Source organism: Phycodurus eques, chromosome 16, assembly GCF_024500275.1.
Source record: "Phycodurus eques isolate BA_2022a chromosome 16, UOR_Pequ_1.1, whole genome shotgun sequence".
Lineage (NCBI taxonomy): Eukaryota > Metazoa > Chordata > Actinopteri > Syngnathiformes > Syngnathidae > Phycodurus > Phycodurus eques.
Genome location: NC_084540.1, coordinates 7,058,774 through 7,078,254, shown reverse-complemented (window position 1 = coordinate 7,078,254; position 19,481 = coordinate 7,058,774). Strand labels below are relative to the sequence as shown.

General features: G+C 43.5%; 1 protein-coding gene across 8 annotated transcripts in view; it reads right to left on the bottom strand.

Annotated features, from left to right (window-relative positions):
* Window positions 1-19,481, bottom strand: part of copz2 (COPI coat complex subunit zeta 2) — a 120,300-nt gene that overhangs the window by 40,264 nt on the left and 60,555 nt on the right. For all 8 annotated transcript variants that reach the window (XR_009769995.1, XR_009769996.1, XM_061699595.1 and 5 more), the window contains one exon: window positions 17,594-17,685. Coding sequence is in view for 6 of the 8 variants with exons in the window: in XM_061699595.1 (XP_061555579.1) it covers window positions 17,594-17,685 (92 nt within the window). In the remaining 2 variants the exon portion in view is untranslated. The remainder of the gene's footprint in view (window positions 1-17,593; window positions 17,686-19,481) is intronic.

Here is a 19,481-nt window from a genome sequence, read left to right as displayed (position 1 = left end):
ACCCAAAAATGCACGACTCCAAACCAAATGGACAGTTTCCAAAAAGAGAGGTTTAATAGGGCATAGGCCGGTACACAGGCAGGCAATCCAAGAAAGGCAACAGTATCCAAAAACATGAGGCAAAGAGGCGAGGTCGATAATCGGAACAGGGAGTTCCGATTATCGACTTACTGTGAGTCTGTGACGTGGAAACAAGGAATGCTGGAACGCGACGACAAGGTACAACGAACTGGCGACGAGAGGGAATGAGACACGAGGTTAAATACAAGGGGTAATTAGGGTGAACGAGGCACAGGTGGTGAAGATGCTCACAGGAGCAGGTGTGTGTGAAACTGGGGGAAGACAAAAACCGGAACACACACCATGACAGGCGGAGCTGTCAACTGATCACCACCTGGTGGTGAGTTGGCTCCGATGGTGGGGGAAGATGCCGGTCCGACGTGGTAGGCCCAAACGTATTTTGAGGGTCTGCTGGGCACGTCTTGCAGAATCCCCTGTCAGAAGGAGTTTCAACTCCCACTTCCGACAGAACTTTGCTCACGAGGCGGGGGACATCGATTCCGAGTGGACCACGTTCCATTCCACGCCTCCATTGCTGAGGCAGCCGACCGGAGCTGTGGCTGTAAGGTGGTCAGTGCCCGAACCTGTTGGTGGACACCAACGGTGAGGGATGCCGTCGAGCTGAAGAAGGAGTTCTATCGGGCCGTTTTGGCCTGTGGGATCGGTGCAGCGTCTGCAGTGATGCAGACTTTGTATCGGTCCGTTGTGGTAAAGAAGGAGGCGAAGCTTTCAATTTACCGGTCAATCTACGTTCCTACCCTCACCTATGGTCACAAGCTGTGGGTTCTGACCGAAAGAACAAGATCCCGGATAAAAGAGGCTGAAATGAGTTTCCTCCACAGGGTGTCCGGGGTCTCCCTTAGAGAGAGGGCGAGAAGCTCGGTTATCCGGGAGGATCTCAGAGTAGAGCCGCTGCTCCTCCACATCGAGAGGAGCCAGATGACGTGGCTGGGGCATCTGATTCGGATGCCTCCCGGACGCCTCCCCGGTGAGGTGTTCTGGGCAGACCCTGGTGACGACCCAGGACAGGCTGGAGAGACTTACGTCTTTCGGCTGGCCTGGGAACGCCTCGGGAACCCCCGGACGAGCTGGATGAAGTGGCTGGGGAGAGGGTTGTCTGGGCATCCCTGCCAAAGATACTGCCCCCGCGACCCGACCTCGGATATGCGGTAGATAATGGATGGAGGGATGGATGGATAGCTGATAGCTGACTGCTGATGTTGTAATCTTGTGGATTGAAAGCAGTTTCTTATTTGTCCATATGTAGTACACAAACATTTTCATGTTGTCAGTGTTTTTTTGTGTTGTTCAAACAATCTAATTGAGCGTTTATGATTTAACATGACACTGTGCTATTATATTTATTGTGTAGTTTTTTCAGTATGTTTAAGAGGAAAGAGGCAGCAAGTCTGTTCTGCGGGACACAGACAAATAAACCATATGAACTGCAAAGCCCGCCACATTATTACTGACTCTCCTTCTGGAGGGCCAGACATAGGAGATAATGATAAAGTCTGGGAGTATTACAGAGGGAATTTTAGCATATTTTCGACTGGCTACTCTGTATCTGAGCCAGAAGTCAGAATTGTTTTTGTATTGTACAATCAACGCATAATAATGTAAAAAAAATACAGTGACTAAGATTCTTCATAAAAGTCTTATTTCTAAAAATAATTTATGTGAGTAAATTTACAGTCAGGTGATGTGTTTAGGTAAGGTGAGTTACACTTCCTTCTTGCTTCATAACAGGATATTTTTTTAATCTTTGAGAAAAATGTGCATAATTAATTCTAACTTGTAACTTTGTATTATCTGTCTTGTTGCTTTCATTGAAATCATTGATTTTTACGGTCACCTACAATACTGGGCCACAGGAACTGTGAAAGACCCGAGAGTCTGAATTGCTGTGTGGCCCCGTCAATGTAATAACCGTGTGGCTCGAGCAGCACATTCTTGTCTGTGGAATTGAAGCATTTTCTCAGAGCATCTTTTGCCCCAGGGGCGCAGGGTGGTTGTGGTCTAACTTTTCCAGTGGGGGATGTGGGGTCACCATTTTTGAATCTTTAGTGTTAGCATAAATATGTACGCTTGGTGTAACAGTTTACAAACTGATAAAAGTCTTGTTGAGAACTGTCCAGTGTAACAAAATTAAAGTCTCTGGACATTCTGATATGGGCATCAAGGATTTTTCTTCGCACCTTCTCCACTACGGAATGAATTACGTCACATGCGGCGACCATGTGTAATCTTGAAATAATGCAACCAGCAACTGCGGCAAAAACCTTCTCAGTATGTAGTCACGTTGGACAATTACCACTGAAAGTTGAGTATCCGGACTTTAGATTGTTTTCTTGGAAGTCACATGCCCTCCTCTTCTTTTCTTTGCGGCTTGTCCCGTTAGGGGTTGCACACCGTGTCATCCTTTTCCATGTAAGCGTATCTCCTGCATCCTCCTCTCTAACACCAACTGCCCTCATGTCTTCCCTCACCACATCTATCAACCTTCTCGATGGTCTTCCTCTAACGAGCCTGGCAGCTCCATCCTCATAACCCTTCTACCAATATACTCACTCTCTCTCCTCTGGACGTGTCCAAACCATCAAAGTCTGCTCTCTCTAACTTTGTCTCCAAAAGATCTAACCTTGGCCGTCCCTCTGATGAGCTCATTTCTAATTTTATCCAACCTTGTCACTCCTTGGGTGAACCTCAACATCATTTCCATTTCCGCTCTGCTTCGTATTGTCTCTTCAGTGCCACTGTCTCTAATCCGGACATCATGGCTGGCCTCACCACTGTCATATAAACTTTGCCCTTCATAGTGGCAGAGACTCTTCTGTCAGATAACAAACCTGACACCTTCCTCACCCATTCCAACCTGCTTGGACTCATTTTTTCACTTCCTTACCACGCTCTGGACTGTTGACCCCAGGTATTTAAAGTCCTCCACCCTTGCTATCCCTTCTCCCTGTAGCCTCACTCTTCCCGCTCCACGCCTCTCAGTCATGCATATAATACTTGGGCTGATCTTCATTCTTATCCTTTCCAGTGCATGCTTTCTAACATGCTTTCTTTCTAACTGTTCCTCCACCTGCTCCCTGCTTTCATTGCAGATCACAATGTCATGTGCGAACATCATGGTCCACGGGGACTCCAGTCTAACCTCATCTGTCAGCCTATCCATCACCACTGTAAACAGGAAGGGGCTCAGGGCTGATCCCTGATGCAGTCCCACCTCCACCTTAAACTCCTCTGTCACACCTACAGCACACCTCACCACTTTTCTGCTGCCCTCATGTCCTGTTCTATTCTAACATACTTCTCTGCCACTCCAGACTTCCACATGCAGTACCACAGTTCCTCTCTGGGTACGCTGTCATAGGGTTTCTCAAGATCTACAAAGACACAATGTAGCTCTTTCTGACCATCTCTGTACGTCTCCATCAACACCCTCAAGGCAAATAATGCATCTGTGGTACTCTTTCTTGGCATGAAACCATACTGTTGCTCGCAAATACTCACTTCTGTCCTGAATCTAGCCTCCACTACTCACATTGTATGGCTTTATTCCTCAATAGTTCCCACAGCTGTGCACATCACCCTTGTTCTTAAATATGGGCACCAGCACACGTTTCTTCCATTCCTCAGGCATCTTCTTACCCACTAGAATTCTGTTGAACAAGTTGGTCAAAAACTCCACAGCCACCTCTTCTAGATGCTTCCATACCTCCACAGGAATGTCATCAGGACCAACTGCCTTTCCATTTTTCATACTCTTTAGTGCCCTTCTAACTTCCCCCTTAGTAATCATTGCTACTTCCTGGTCCACCACACTTGCCTCTTCCACTCTTCTTTCCCTCTGATTTTCTGCATCCATCAACTCCTCAAAGTAATATTTCCATCTATCCAGCACACTACTGGCACCAGTCAACACATTTCCATCTCTATCCTTAATCACACGAATCTGCTGCACATCCTTTCCATCTCTATCCCTCTGTCTGGCCAACCTGTTGAAATCTTTTTATCCTTCTTTAGTGTCAAACCTCGCATACATGTCATCATTTGCCTCTTGTTTGGCCTTTGCCACCTCTACCTTCACCCTATGTCGCAGCTCCATGTATTTCTTTCTCCTCTCCTCAGTCCTCTCGGTGTCCCACGTCTTCTTAGCCGTTCTCTTTCCTTGTATGATTTTCGGTACGTTGAGGTTCCACCACCAAGTCTCCTTCTCCATTTTCCTACCAGAAGATACACCAAGTACTCACCTGCCTGTTTTTCTGATCTCTTTTCCCCTCCTAGACATTCTTAGCTAATTCTTTCTTTAAAATAACCTCTACTTAATATTTCTTCCCATCTACACCAAAGTAAAATAATTTGAACCCTGCCCCTAAACTTCTAGTTTTACTGCCTTTCCACCTGCTCTCCTGGACACACAATATATTAACCTTTCTCCTAATCATCATATCAACCAACTCCTGAGCTTTTCCTGTCATAGTCAGTATTTATTAAAGTAATTTAATGACAATCTGAGGATGGTGAAGAGGTGTTTGCAGGTTCTTGGATGGTGACGAGGTGTTTCCGAGGTTCTTGAATACAAATCAGAATCCAGGTGAGAAGGCATCTGATTATCTTCAGAGGCTGCAGAGTGTCCTGTGTGCTGCTGTGAAGAGAGGTGGTGTAAAACAGGTGAATGGCGACCGACACTTATAAAGCAGTTCAAACGTGGCTGCTGGGACCACAGCCTGGGCTTACAGCTGGAACTAAAAAAAAAAAAAAAAAAAAAAAAAAAGTACCTTCGAACTTAGCAGAGGTGTTGCTTCAAGTGCGTACTGAAGAGGACAGGAGAGCATCCGAAAATGACAGGATGCAGCGTCACTTTAGCTCCACCAAAACAAAGCCATTTGTTAACATTCACTCTGTGCCTGACATGTCTGCCCGTGATTCCAGTGCCAGATTACTGTAGTCATATATCTCTGAAAAACTGAAACTTGGTTCCTACCCTCACCTATGGTGAAAATGGATGGATGGATGGATGGATGGATGGATGGATGGATGGGACATACCGGAACCAAGGATACAAGAAAGAGTCCCAACCCTGCTGAAAAATCGAGCATCAACCAGCATGGATTTTTTTGGCTGGTGTACGCTGGTTAATGCTGGTTTGTGCTGGTCAGATGCTGGTGTTACTGGTGGACCACCATGACAATGCTGGACCAGCATAGGATTTTAGTAGACCAGCATGGGATGCTCGTGGACCAGCATCGGATGTTGCTGAACCAGCATAGGATGTATAGTGGAAAAGTATGGGATTCTGGTCAAGCAGATTTACCACCACAGTTGTTCCCATGTTACTGAATGTGTCCACATTGCCATTATAGTCAACCAATTGGGTCATCTTAATGGTTCGAGATTTTGATGTCTTGAGGCAATTCTTACAATAAGAGCACACCTCACAGATACGACTGCTCTCCAGGGAAGGGGCGGAGCACTAAATCCTGGGCCCTGATAAATAAGACTCTTAAAGGGTTCCCCCACCTCACCTAAAACGCACCTCCACTGCGCCCTATACACACACTGTAGTCTATCCTTTACTTGTTTTCTTATGTTTTGTGACTTGTGTTTTAAGTTTGAGCTCACAATATTGATCTCAAAAGGCTGGCCCAGTGGCATGCAAAGGGTGGGGCGAACGGTGCAGTGGCCTCAGGCATCCACTTTGGGGCATCCAAACGGGTTGGAGTGGGCATCGATGTAACCCTCGCCCACCACATTTATTATTCAAGCGGGAAAATCTTCAATCCGTGCTGTTGAACGTAACCGCTGCAAAACAAATCATGACAAAATGATATACTGATGTAATTCACCAATCCCTCACTTCATTCCCTCCACCACAGCTAACACAACACCATCCTGTATGCTAGCTGCTTACTGATGGAGCAACTCTCCTCCATCTGTTTGGACCTTTTTACACATGATGGTGACCAGGGGCGGTTTCTGATATGAGTGATACGGGTCGCTGCCCATGGTGGCATTCTGTGTGGAGTGGCCAATTTGCCAGAAAAATGCATCAGAACTAATCGGGAGAAGCTTCATCATGCAACAAGACAATGACCCAAAACACACTACCAACACAACAAAGGACTGGCCAAGTCAATCAGACTGGGGTGGTGGTCCCAATAGAGCATGCATTTTACCTCCTGAAGAGGAGACTGAAGGGAGAAACCAAGAACTGAAAGAGGCTGCAGTAAAGGCCTGGAAAAGCATTTGAAACGAAGAATGCAACAGTCTGGTGAACTCAATGGTTCGCAGGCTTGATACAGTTTTTGCAAGTAAGAAAAGAGAAGAAAAAAAAATCTTCCGAAGTACGAGGCCCCCTCCGTGCTTGGGGCCCTAGTACAACATTCCAATCGCCCCCACCCCTCCTTCAATGCCCTTGCTGCAGGTGCAGAAGAGAGAACTTAGGTCAGAACCACATAAATGGGTCAGAGAAATTAAGACAGGTCAGCACCATGACAGCCGCACATTGCTCTGCATGTGAATATCCAGCCTCAGTCGAGAATTACACTTACAATAATGATACCTTATTTGTGTACATGCACACTGTTCACGAGAAAAAGCACTGTGCATCTTCTCTTGGGTCGCGGGCGTGCTGCAGCCTATCCCAGCTATCATCGGGCAGGAGGCGGCGTACATCCTGAACTGGTTGCCACCCAATCGCAGGGCACATACAAACAAACAACCATTCGCACTCACAGTCACACCTACGGTCAATTTAGCTAACGTCTTAAACTTAAAACATGCACAGCCTTTTTATCATATAAGATAGCTCAGCTAACATTAGCTGCTAGCGCTAACTAGAAGCTTTAGGGTTTTTTTTCCCCCCGGCCCCGCCTGTGTGGAGTTTGCATGTTGTCCCCGTGCCTGCGTGGGTTTTCTCCGGGCACTCTGGTTTCCTCCCACATCCCAAAAACATGCACATTAATTGAACACTCTAAATTGCCTGTAGGTGTGAAACTGGAGTACCCGGGGGGAAAAAACACAGGCAGGGGGAGAACAAACTCCGCACAGGCGAGGCTGGATTTGAACCCAGGTCCTCATAACTGTGAGGCAGATGTGCTAACTAGTCTCTACCATGCCGCATATAAATATAATATAAGTAAATTTAAAAAAAGAAACATTTGATTTGTAGTCAGCCAACAGACATTTTGTGCAGGAGAGGTGATGGGATATGGATGATCCATGCCATATTTGGAAGCCAAAATGACATCCAATTTGACTCCATGAAACATAAAATATGTTTAGATGAATGATTTCTATATCAATCACTTAACTACAGTTTAAAAACGAGTTTAAAAAAAAAACGATCACCGATCACTGATCCGATCACAAGATGGAGCAATGTGTCTATTTAAATAACTTTTTCATTTACTGTATATAGTTGTGTACTGTATACTGAGTATCTTCAAATGTATTATCTAGCATTTTTGACAAACCAACATTACAACATGACAGAAATAATGGCTAACTTACTGTAATTAAATTACTTCAGACGCACTGAAAATTTAGAGCATGATTAAACAGAACGCTGGCATGTTTACATACGACCGTTAGAGCTAGCACTAGCTTGCTAGGCTACGTAACGTTTTGTTGCCTGCTTGCGAGCCGCATCGTATTAAAAGTCCGTGAACAAGCAATCAAGCAATCAAGCAATCCTTGAATGAACATCCTCTCCCGAGCACCGGTGACATTCCTCAGTTTCCTCATTATGTTCTTGTTCGCGATTCTATTGTTGTTGTCGTCGTCATGGTAACGAGTGGATCTGGTCACGTTTGAGTTGACACTTTAAAGCCCAGTGATTGTAAAAGACGGGATGCGATATCAAAATACAAGATTTTATTGTAGTAGTCTGACATAGCCTCTCCTGGAAGCCGTTACCTTATCGTGGTGGAGGGGTTTGTGTGTCCCAATGATCCTAGGATCCTGGATTGCGGTTTCCCTTGCGGGTCACCGGGGCCCCCCTCTGGAACCAGGCCTGGAGGTGGGGCTCGAAGGCGAGTGCCTGGTGGCCGGGCCTTCACCCATGGGCCCTAGCTGGGCACAGCCCGAAAGGGTGACGTGGGTCCGCCTTCCCATGGGCCTGTGGGAGGGCCATAGGGGTCGAGTGCAGTGTGAGCTGGGCGGTGGCCGAAGACAAGGACCTTGGCGATCCGATCCCCAGCTACAGAAACTGGCTCTAGGGATGTGGAATGTCACCTCTCTGGCAGGGAAGGAGCCCGAGCTGGTGTGTGAGGTCGAGAACTTCCAACTCAATATAGTCGGGATGGTAGTACAATTTGGTAGTCCATCCAACCGGCCTCACAACCGCAGACCACGTGTAACCACACCAGCCCAGGACCTACACATCCAGCATGTTCACCTCCAAGATCGTCTGAGACCAGCCACCCGGACAGCTGCTGCAACAATCGGTTTGCATAACCAAAGAATTTCTGCACACACTGTCAGAAACCCTCTCAGGGAAACTCATCTGCATGCTTGTCGTCATCAGGGCCTCGACCTGACTGCAGTTCGTCGTCGTAACTGACTTAAGTGGGCGAATGCTCACATTCGATGGCGTCTGGCACATTGGAGGGGTATTCTCTTCACGGATGAATCCCGGTTTTCACTATCCAGGGCAGATGGCAGACAGTGTGTGTGGCGTTGTGTGCGTAAGCGGTTTGCTGATGTAAAAAACCATCTAAATGTATGGACATTTCAACATATTTCACAAACACAATTGCCCTAGAAATTGATTGTTACATATATTGGTCACAACAAATTGAATTTGAAATCAGATGTCATGGAAAATTGTGACACACAAATATTAAGTGTCCAACAATTGTTCACTCTATGTTAAGAAGGGATTTGTTGAAAACAAAATCTTCTAATATCTGTTGAAAGTGAAAAAAAATGCATGAAAAGAACAAAGTCATTTAGTAAGAAACAAAGTAGACACATTTTAATTGCTTTACTGGGCTAGATAAAGTGGTGTGGCCCAAGATCTGGCCCCGAGGCCTTGAGTTTGACACCTGTGCTCCAGTGGTTGGTGAAAGAATCACTGAATTAAATGTTCAAACTGTGCATGATGTAGCAGTGACTTCAACTTATTTTCTATAAATCCAATACAATATATTGGCATTAAATCATTTAACAATGTGTGTTTTAAAAAAATTATTTAGGTACAATTTTTATTTAACTTTCATGTACAATACATCTTAATTGAATAAGTACAGTTTTTATTTTCAATATTCAAGCAGATTGTTAATGTTCCTGTGGTTAATTTTCTTGCACCTGTGCTTCCGAGTCGATTGATCTTCCTGGAGAACTTTGACTTCCGTCTGGCATGGGTTGAATGAAGACTTCGAGACACTTGGCGTTTGGGCTAATTCGATTTATTGAACAGGCCTTAGTGTCATAGCTGCTGCTTCATGGTCAGAACAACGAAAGAGCCCCCAAAAAACCCCTGGATCTCAGTTTATCAAGGTTTAATTTTCTGGGCGTGGAATTAGCCCCTCCTTGGGGCACCCGTGAGAGGGCCGTTCCTCATGACCATATTTGGACTTGCACTCCCCTGCGGGTGTCTCTTTTACTATGTCAATTTCCCCCCTCCCTGGGGCCCTTGGTTGCGATAATGAAAACCAGTCTTCTCTGATGACCTGACCCCGGTTGTAAATACCGGTCAGGTTTCGGTCAAGGATTAGCCGGAAACCCCACTATCCATATAACTGATTTAAAGATGTCCTGGGATTTAGAGGTGCAAACAAAAGATTGTTGGAGTGAATACCGTCTCCCACCCTTTGACCCTCTCAACGGAGGTCTGGTTTGAGTACTATTGAAATATACTACATTCCAACTGTGCATAATGTTACAATGATTTAAAATATTAATTATACTTTATAGGAATAAAACCAGTGCCTACTGTATTTTACTGTTGGTCATTATGGTAATATTTTTCACGTGGTATTGGGGTAAAATGTTTGAGAAGCACTTGCCTAGAGGCTTTTAAATACAAAGAGGTCGAAACCAGATATTTGATAGACATGCGTGCCTGTTCATGAAGTCACTGCTAGAATTTCTTCAGCTTCCCCTTGCAGACTCTCCCTCACCTACTTTGCTCCCCTTCCACCTGTTTCTCAGTAACAGCGGACTCATTACTGCGGGGAAAGTTACGAGGTGGTGGCGGCTGTCTCACAGACATGTCAGAGATTTTTCTACAGGGATCTGGAAAATTGCCTGTCCGAGGAGGATGTGGCATTGCGCTCACACATGTTCTGATCTTGGCTGGTGGGGAAAATTGATAATCTAACATCAGTGATTCAGTGGTGAAAGCATCTAAGTGACGTGATTGGGCCAGCCGATACAGTGTTGACCAATGCACTGCTGTAATTGTCGGCGGTTTTCCGCATGGTCCTAGTGCTTGTTGAGTCTGAGTTTATTGTCATGTGTTAAATATATTGTAGAAGTTATCATTTATTTGCTTAGCTTGCATTAGTATTATGGACGATTTTGAGAAAGGAAGATGTCTCGCCTTCAAGAAGATGACTCAGCAGGAATCATCCGATAGAAGGGCGCCTTGGCCAAGGACGTGGCCGGGGATGTGGCAGGTGTTGGTCTCATGTCTTCACCTTGAAACCCTCAGTGTGTTGTGTCTTGTAAGCTTAGTGTGTTATGTCTTGTAAAACCTCCCTATTTCAAATAAATACAGGAGCGACGGGAGAGATTGTTTAGAGCGTGATGAGAGGCTGTAATCTGAACAATCTCCCATACGCCCTCCTCATGAGCAAAAGAAACCAGCGTCTTCATTCCTTTTGTGTCTATTTTTATAGGTGTTGGGTGAGATAGAGCCAACATCATGTTACACTGTTTTTGGATGGTATACAACTGCAAGGGACCAAAACTGCCCTCTGAAAAAGTGCAGGAGACATGTCTCCCCTGTCCCCCCATAAAATACGCCTATGGTAGAGTGTGTGTAATAAAGTGACCTCCCAGTACACTCAACTGGATATTCAGCAATGCTAGATAGGGCATTGCTTGTTAATAGTAAATGATTCGTTACTCTGAGGTGTACACACACGCGCCCCGGCCAGTAGTGTGTTCAACGTGTGACATGTAATTAGTGATGGGCATGGCAGTTCTTTTGAGTGTACTGAATCACGAGCATCAGTTTGTGAAAAAGATTGATTCACCGAAGGATGATGCGTTGTTATGTTATTTTAATTTAAATTAGGAAAGGCGGGAAGATCCATCCATCCATTTACTTTACTGCTTCTCCTCATTAGGGACGCGGGCTGCTGGAGCCTATCCCAGCTATGTTCGGGCGGGAGGCGGGGTACACCGTGAACCGGTCGCCAGCCAATCGCATGGCACATAGAAACAAACAACCATCCGCACTCACATTCACACCTACAGGCAATTTAGAGTCTTCAATCAACCTACCACGCATGTTTTTGGGATGTGGGAGGAAACCGGAGTGCCCAGAGAAAACCCACCCAGGCACGTCACGTGACATCATTGCCCCAGATGGCTCCCTTTATAAATATTTCGCCTTTTTTCGATATTGTAGTTAGTCGTTGTGTGTATTTTAGTTATGGATAGTTAACAATATAGTGTGTTTTATCTGTTTTATTCGTCAATACTAAAACAAAGGCTGAAAAATGGTCTACACTTATGACATGCACCGTGACTGAATCAAGTGTCTTGGCTTGCCTCATGTTCCCAAGCACTGTAGTTTGTTAATGATAAATTCTGTTGGCTGAGCATAAATAGCATATTTTAATATCAAATGCATAACAAGATCTGGTTCTCGGGAACCTAAAAGTAACTATTGGCAGATAAATCAAAGTAACTGTAATCTGATTACTGTAATATAAAAAGTAATGCGTTAGATTACTTATGACGTCACCGGACCACATTTTTACCGGCATCACTGCTCATGAGTACGCAGGGATCTCTTTTGATATGCGTCCCGCGTCTGAGACGCACAAAAATTAGCATGAAGTAAAATCAATCAGCGTTTTAGGATGCAGAGCTATGGTTTAGTAATCCGGTGTGTGCAAGAAATTTGGCGTATGAATTTTTTTTTATTTTTTTTATGAGAAACAGTGAGTGCGGCTAATTTGGTCACATATGCGCCCTAATTTCTGAATGGTGCGGCAAAAAAAAAAAAAAAAAAGAGGGTGCGTACAGGTGCTCAGTCATTTACGGAAGAAAAAAAAAATTCCAACACATGAAACCCATTATGGGGTATAAACCAATCAGAGATAGTGAAGGATGGGGACCCTCCGTCTGATTGCCCGTATGTGTGCACGCGCATGCTTTTGAAATGCAGGCACTTATGTACACCAAGCTAAGTTTTCTGATGGCAAGACAGCAGCTGCACAGTTAGAGAAAGTTCCATCCATCCATTTTCCATACGGCTTCTCCTCACTAGGGTCGCAGGCGTGCTGGAGCCTATCTTTGAGCGAGCGGCGGGGTACACTCTGAATTAGTCGCCAGCCAATCGAAAGGCACAAACAAAGAACCATTCGTGCACACATTCACACCGAAGGGCAATTTAGAGTCTTCAATTAACTTACCATGGATGTTTTTGGGGTGTGTGCGTCAATGGAATTAGTTGCTAAGCCTAAAGCCACCGCGACGATGTGGGAACATTTTGGTTTTAAGCTAGATGAATGTGGTCATCCTTCTAACACCAACAAGCTGCTATGTCGAATTTGTAAGGAGTCGCAACGACGACAACACAACTTAAAACCTCAATGTGACAAAATCAATTTTAAACACAATTTGGGATTGCGAACAAAAACACAGTGGGACATTTCCCGTTTCCCGTCAGCTTGCAATTAAGGAACCCTTTGCCCAAACAATGCAAATACGTGACTGTGTATGGCGCACGTATGCTCACGTTATATACAGTATAGTGTTATTCACTATTTTAAAAGATGTGGCCACTGAACATGTTGACAATGCAGAGATTAAAGAAAGGCTGCAGACTTTTAAAAAGCAGTATGAATTGTGAATCAAAACAAGTTGCTTTGATCTACTTGTTGTGTTGTTATTAATGTTGCTACTTGCCACTTTTTAACCAAAAGTAAACTTGATTGTCAGAATATTGCCTGTTAAGGCATTAATTACTGTTTATACCTCTGTGCCAAATGTTTCATATTTGTTTAAGTGCTATTTTTTTTAACAAAGCACGAGTCTGTTTTATTTATATATTTTTTTGTTTGAAAATAACAGGGGAATTATTAAGTGTTCAGAGAGAAAGATGATTTCCTAATTTGCTAAAACAAAAGCCTACCATAGAAGTCAATAAGTTACAGCTCTCTTTTAAAAATAAATAATTTACAGTGTTCGATTTACTATTTATGAATGTATATTCCAGAAACTTCTAGTTTATAGTCTATAGTAGTATAGTCTATTGTATAAACAAGTAACGATATTCAAAAATCTATCAAGACCTCACGGTATTTACCACCCTATGCTCAATATAGTTATTATTGTACAACCCCAATTCCAATGAAGTTGGGACGCTGTGTTAAACATAAATAAAAACTTAATACAATGATTTGCAAATCACGTTCAACCTATATTTAATTGAATACACTACAAAGACAAGATATTTAATGTTCAAAGTGATCAACTTTTTTGTTTTTAGCAAATAATCATTAACTTAGAATTTTATGGCTGCAACATGTTCCAAAAAAGCTGGGATAGGTGGCAAAAAAGACTGCGAAAGTTAAGGAATGCTCATCAAACACCTGTTTAAAGCATCCCACAGGTGAACAGGCTAATTGGGAACAGGTGGGTGCCATGAGTGGGTATAAAAGGAGCGTCCCTGAATTGCTCAGTCATTCACAAGCAAAGAGGTTCAAATCTTTGTGAACAAGTGCGTGAGAAAATAGTCATACAGTTTAATGTTCCTCAACGTACAATTGCAAGGAATTTAGGGATTTCATCATCTACGGTCCGTAATATCATCAAAAGGTTCAGAGAATCTGGAGAAATCACTGCATGTAAACTGCAAGGCCGAAAACCAACATTGAATGCCCGTGACCTTCGATCCATCAACTGCATCATATCACCACATGGGCTCAGGAACACTTCAGAAAACCAATGTCAGTAAATACAGTTCGGCGCTACATCCATAAGTGCAACTTGAAACTCTACTATGCAAAGCAACTGCCATTTATCAACAACACCCAGAAACGCCGCCGGCATCTCTGGCCCCGAGCTCATCAAAGATGGACTGATGCAAAGTGGAAAAGTATTCTGTGGTCAACATTTTACATTGTTTTTAGAAATTGTGGATATCATGTCTTCCGGGCCAAAGAGGAAAAGAACCATCCGGACTGTGATGGACGCAAAGTTCAAAAGCCAGCATCTGTGATGGTATGGGGCAGTGTTAGTGCCAATGGCATGGGTATCTTACACATGTGTGAAGGCACCATTAATGCTGAAAGGTACATACAGGTTTTGGAGAAACATGTGCTGCCATCCAAGCAACGTCTTTTTCATGGACGCCCCTGCTTATTTCGGCAAGACAATGCCAAACCACATTCTGCACGTGTTACAACAGCGTGGCTTCATAGTAAAAGAGTTCTAGGGACTAGGCATCGAAACTGGGAAGCGAAATTTTAAAATTTGGAGGACTTGGCATCAAAACTGGGAACTGATTTTTTAAAATGTTAACGTTTCCAGGAGAACCGGACCGTTAGTCCGGGTTCCAACCGGGTCTTGATTCTCGATACCCAACCCTACTCACCGTACTAGTTCGCAGTGAACTTCCGCATGAGTATCTCATGGCAAAACAGCTCACTGCATACATACAGTACTAGTCCGTCAATCCTTAGCGGATCGTGAACAAAGAAGTTCAATGAACGAACCACCCATGGCTGACCCGGCGGGATGTGCCAAGAACACCTTACCAGTGAAGTGATGCCATCCTAATCAGATACCCGAGCCACCTCAACTGGCTCCTCTCAATGCGGAGGAGCAGCGGCTCCACTCTGAGCCCCTCCCGGAAGACCAAGCTTCTCACCCTACCTCTAAAGTAGAGCCCGGACACCCTGCGGAGGAAACTCTTGTATCTTGTTCTTTCGGTCACGACCCACACCACGGGACCATAGGTGAGGGTAGGTCCATTTCCTTCAATACATTCACTAAAAAGATTTGTTCTTTTTAACGAAACATTCGCAAACAATACAGTATTATATCAGTAGTTTTATTTCAGTGAAAAAAGTCTTTTGATCCGAAACCGAAAATGGACTTTTCCAAAATGTCGGTGCATCACTATAAACAGTTAAAGGTTTAATTGTAAATCATTACCTCCATCCATCCATCCATTTTCAACACCGCTTATCCTGGGTAGGATCACGGGGCGTGGAGCCTATCCCAGCTGACTTCGGGCGAAAGGCAGACTACACCCTGAACTGGTCGCCAGTCAGTCGCAGGGCACATATAGACATGGACAAACATTCGCACTCACATTCACACCGTCACTGAGTGGGACCTGAACCCACCCTGCCCGCACCAAAGTCAGGCAAGTGTACCACTACACCATCAGTGACCTCGTTACCTCTGTGTTTGAATTTTATTTATTTAAATTTTTTTTACCATGATGCCCGCAGGCACCAGGTAGCCCCCAAGGACCAGAGAGTACCTCATGGGTCTGTTCTAAAAATGGCTCACCAGTGATGGGACATTATGATTTACTAAGAATGTTTATATATAATACAAACATTCTTAGTAAATCATAATCTCCCATCATTATAGAGAAGTAACGCGCCAGGTTGGAGAAGGTGTCATGTTTGATTCAACTTTGAGGCAGAGAGAAATTGGAGCATGATTGTTAATTATTGTTGGCTGTATTTTGGAAGTGCTGTAGTAATTCTAGAGAAGGAGCGGTGAACTGAAGAAAACAAAGTGTATTCCCTTTTTGTCTGACTTTTTTTTATTCTCCATATGTCGGCGAGTCCGAAATTGTGTATATATTCATCGAATATTCAGTAAGACTGTGATTGTTTTGAATTTTTTTAATTTGAGCGATCTATGGTTGGTTCAAGTCCAACCCCTATTTCTATGACGTTGGGACGTTAAACATAAATATGTTAAATGTTAAACACGTTGGGATGTTAAACATAAATAAAAACAGTATACAATGATTTGCAAATCATGTTCAATCTATATTTAATTGAATGCACTACAAAGACAAGATATTTAATGTTCAAACTGATAAACGTTATTGTTTTAGCAAATAACCATTAACTTAGAATTTTATGGCTGCAACACGTTCCAAAAAAGCTGGGACAGGGTCATGTTTACCACTGTGTTACATCACCTTTTCTTTTAACAACAGTCAATAAACATTTGGGAACTGAGGACACTAATTGTTTTAGGTGGAATTCTTTCCCATTCTTGCTTGATGTACAGTTTCAGCTGTTCAACAGTCTGAGGTCTCCATTGTTGTATTTTATGCTTCATAATGTGCCACACATTTTCAATTGAAGACAGGTCTGGACTGCAGGCAGGCCAGTCTAGTACCCGCACTCTTTTACTACGAAGCCACGCTGTTGTAACACATGCAGAATGTGGTTTGGCATTGTCTTGCTGAAATAAGCAGGGGCGTCCATGAAAAAGACGTTGCTTGGATGGCAGCATATGTTTCTCCAAAACCTGTATGTACCTTTCAGCATTAATGGTGCCTTCACAGATGTGTAAGTTACCCATGCCATTGGCCCTAAGACAGCCCCATACCATCACAGATGCTGGCCTTTGAACTTTGTGTCCACAACAGTCCGGATGGTTCTTTTCCTCTTTGGCCCGGAGGACACGACGTCCACAATTTCCAAAAACAATTTGAAATTGTCCCCGTTGTCTGGTCTTATAGCTAGCTGAAAAGGACTGACTGAAATTTAAATCAGATGGGTAATTTTCTTCAGATTTTGACAAATGTGTTCCTTGTATGAAGAAGAGATGTTTTTAATTTTGTGATATAATCAACAAGTTTATTAATGTACGAAATATTCTATATTTTGTTTAAAAATAATTGTGTTGAAAGGAAAATAAGTTGTATTTATTTACCCAAATCTTTCACAATAATACATTTTAGAGTTATTATTACAATACCGTGATACCGCAATATTTTTTATCAAGGTTATCATACTATCAGAATCTGACACCACCAGCCCATGTCTAGTTCTTACTAGTGGAATTGTCTTTAAAGTTTTGAGGTCGGTTGAAGGGTTCTTAGTTGTGGAATTATCTTGAAAGTTTGGAGGTTGTTTAAGAAGTGCAACCTGTTGAGAGCTGACAAGAGACCCATGCAAACACTGGATTTTGAATTTCCAGAAGGAATTTGGAGATTATGTTATATCAATAAGAGGTTACTTTAAATGTGCTCAGCAAATCTATAGTATGCCGGTTTTTGGTGGCATGCTCCACTTTAGAATTGCATTATCTGGGTATTTTATGAAAGCAGATTTGGGTGAAAGAGATGCATGCATTCTACCTCATTCTCTTGACAGCTTCCGACCACATAGAGGAAAAGGTCTATACTGCTCTTATAGACGATAGTCATTCCCTCCAGGAAAGCTATTTCATCTAGAGAGAAAGAGAGAGAGAGAGAGAGAGAGAGAGAGAGAGAGAGAGAGAGAGAGAGAGAGAGAGAGAGAGATTGTAGTGAAAAATTAAATCAACACATTAAATATATACAGTATATACATTATATTGCAATAAAACAAGTCATAAACTAAAGAGATGCATGCAAGTTAGGCCCATTTAATCTTTGAGAGAGTAGATCATGCAGAGTCACAATTTATAGCAACATGATGAGTTTTATATATACCAATATATACTTCTATTAGTTTTATACAAGCTTTATTGTTCCATGTTGTGACTGCTGGCTGTTTTCCGGCCGTTTTGTGCGTCCTTGGTTGTTCCTAGCCATGTTGTGACGACTAGCAGTTTTTCGATAAAGATAAATTGAGTGCAGCTGGACAAAGATAATTGTTTTGCTTTCCTTTGCTTCTCTGTCAATCTCACTTTTGTATAATGGAGGTGATTGTTTTGCTTTGACTTGTACCTTTTCGTCTCTTTGCAAAGAGTCTTCTTTCTTTTTTGTAATAAAAACCCACAAAGACAAGATTGTGTCCTTACTTATTCTGTCAGAAAATGATTTACCAAAACAGTTGGTGTCAGAAGTGTGATCCTAGGATTGATCGCCGATCCAGGGGACAGTGATTGATCATCCAGGACCAATGCACGAGTCCTGCCTCCACCCAAAGAATTAAGGACGGGGGGACTGCCGGGGCTCTGGATGTCGGCTATCACCTCAGGATCCAAACGGACCAGTTGTCCTCCAAACAAAGTATTACGGTAAAGAAAATTTTAATTCCTTGAAAATCGGCGCATTTGATATGGTGTACTGTATTTGAAACGATCGTGCCTTTGTATTAAGTGGTATGGGTAATACCACTTAATACTTAATACTCTCCCCACATTCCATTGGTAAGCTTCGAGTCCTTAAAGTCCAGGTTATAAAGTCTCCTGGTTCCAGTCCGGAGGTTAGGGGTTCGAGTCCCCGACAGTGAGGGACTTGATTCCTCAGGTTCGGGTCCGATGTGGTTAGCGGTTCGAGTCCCCTACAATTACAGGTTCGAGTCTGACAGTCAGGGGTTCGGGTCCACAGGTTGAGTCCAATAATCAGGGGTTTAGGTCCCCAACAAGACGAAGATGTTCGAATATTGTAAAAAAGAGAAGCGCTTCTTGGAAAATGGAAAGAGCAAAAAAAGAGTACGGCTGAATTACCAGTGTATACGTCACCTATTATGTCTCGTATGAGAGAAGAATATGGAGAGAAGTCTGTGGAATATGTGGAGAAATAAATGAATATGGTTACCCAGCAAAAGGGAGAGCATGTACAACGAAAAAACAAAAACAAAAAGAAGGAATACCTTTTGGAACTTTTCGATAAAACTGTCAAATGTCTGGAAATGTGCTTGACTGTTTGATTTAGATGTGAATACGGACAGAAGCTTTCTGACAAAACTATATGTAGGGCAAGTTAATGATAACTGTGGTCTAATCTGTCCGAGTTGGCCAAGGGGAGGATGTCAGGTTGTGGTCGCGAGCTGGGTTCCACAGTGGCCTCACCCTATGACAAAGATCAAGAAGAGTGCAATCTGGATGAAGACCAACAACACAACCGTCTCCTGCGACCCATAGCACAGCCCTCCACATGCAGCACTTCTACAGTCCCCCCGCCCCTCTTCTCACACAGCCTGCTGCAGTGTCACAATGAGAGCAGCCGCCTCCCTCCTCCACCGCCAGGCCGTGCGGCCTCATGGATAGCAAAGCAACGCTGAACCAGATTTGAGGAGGTTGAGGCTGGGAGCTGA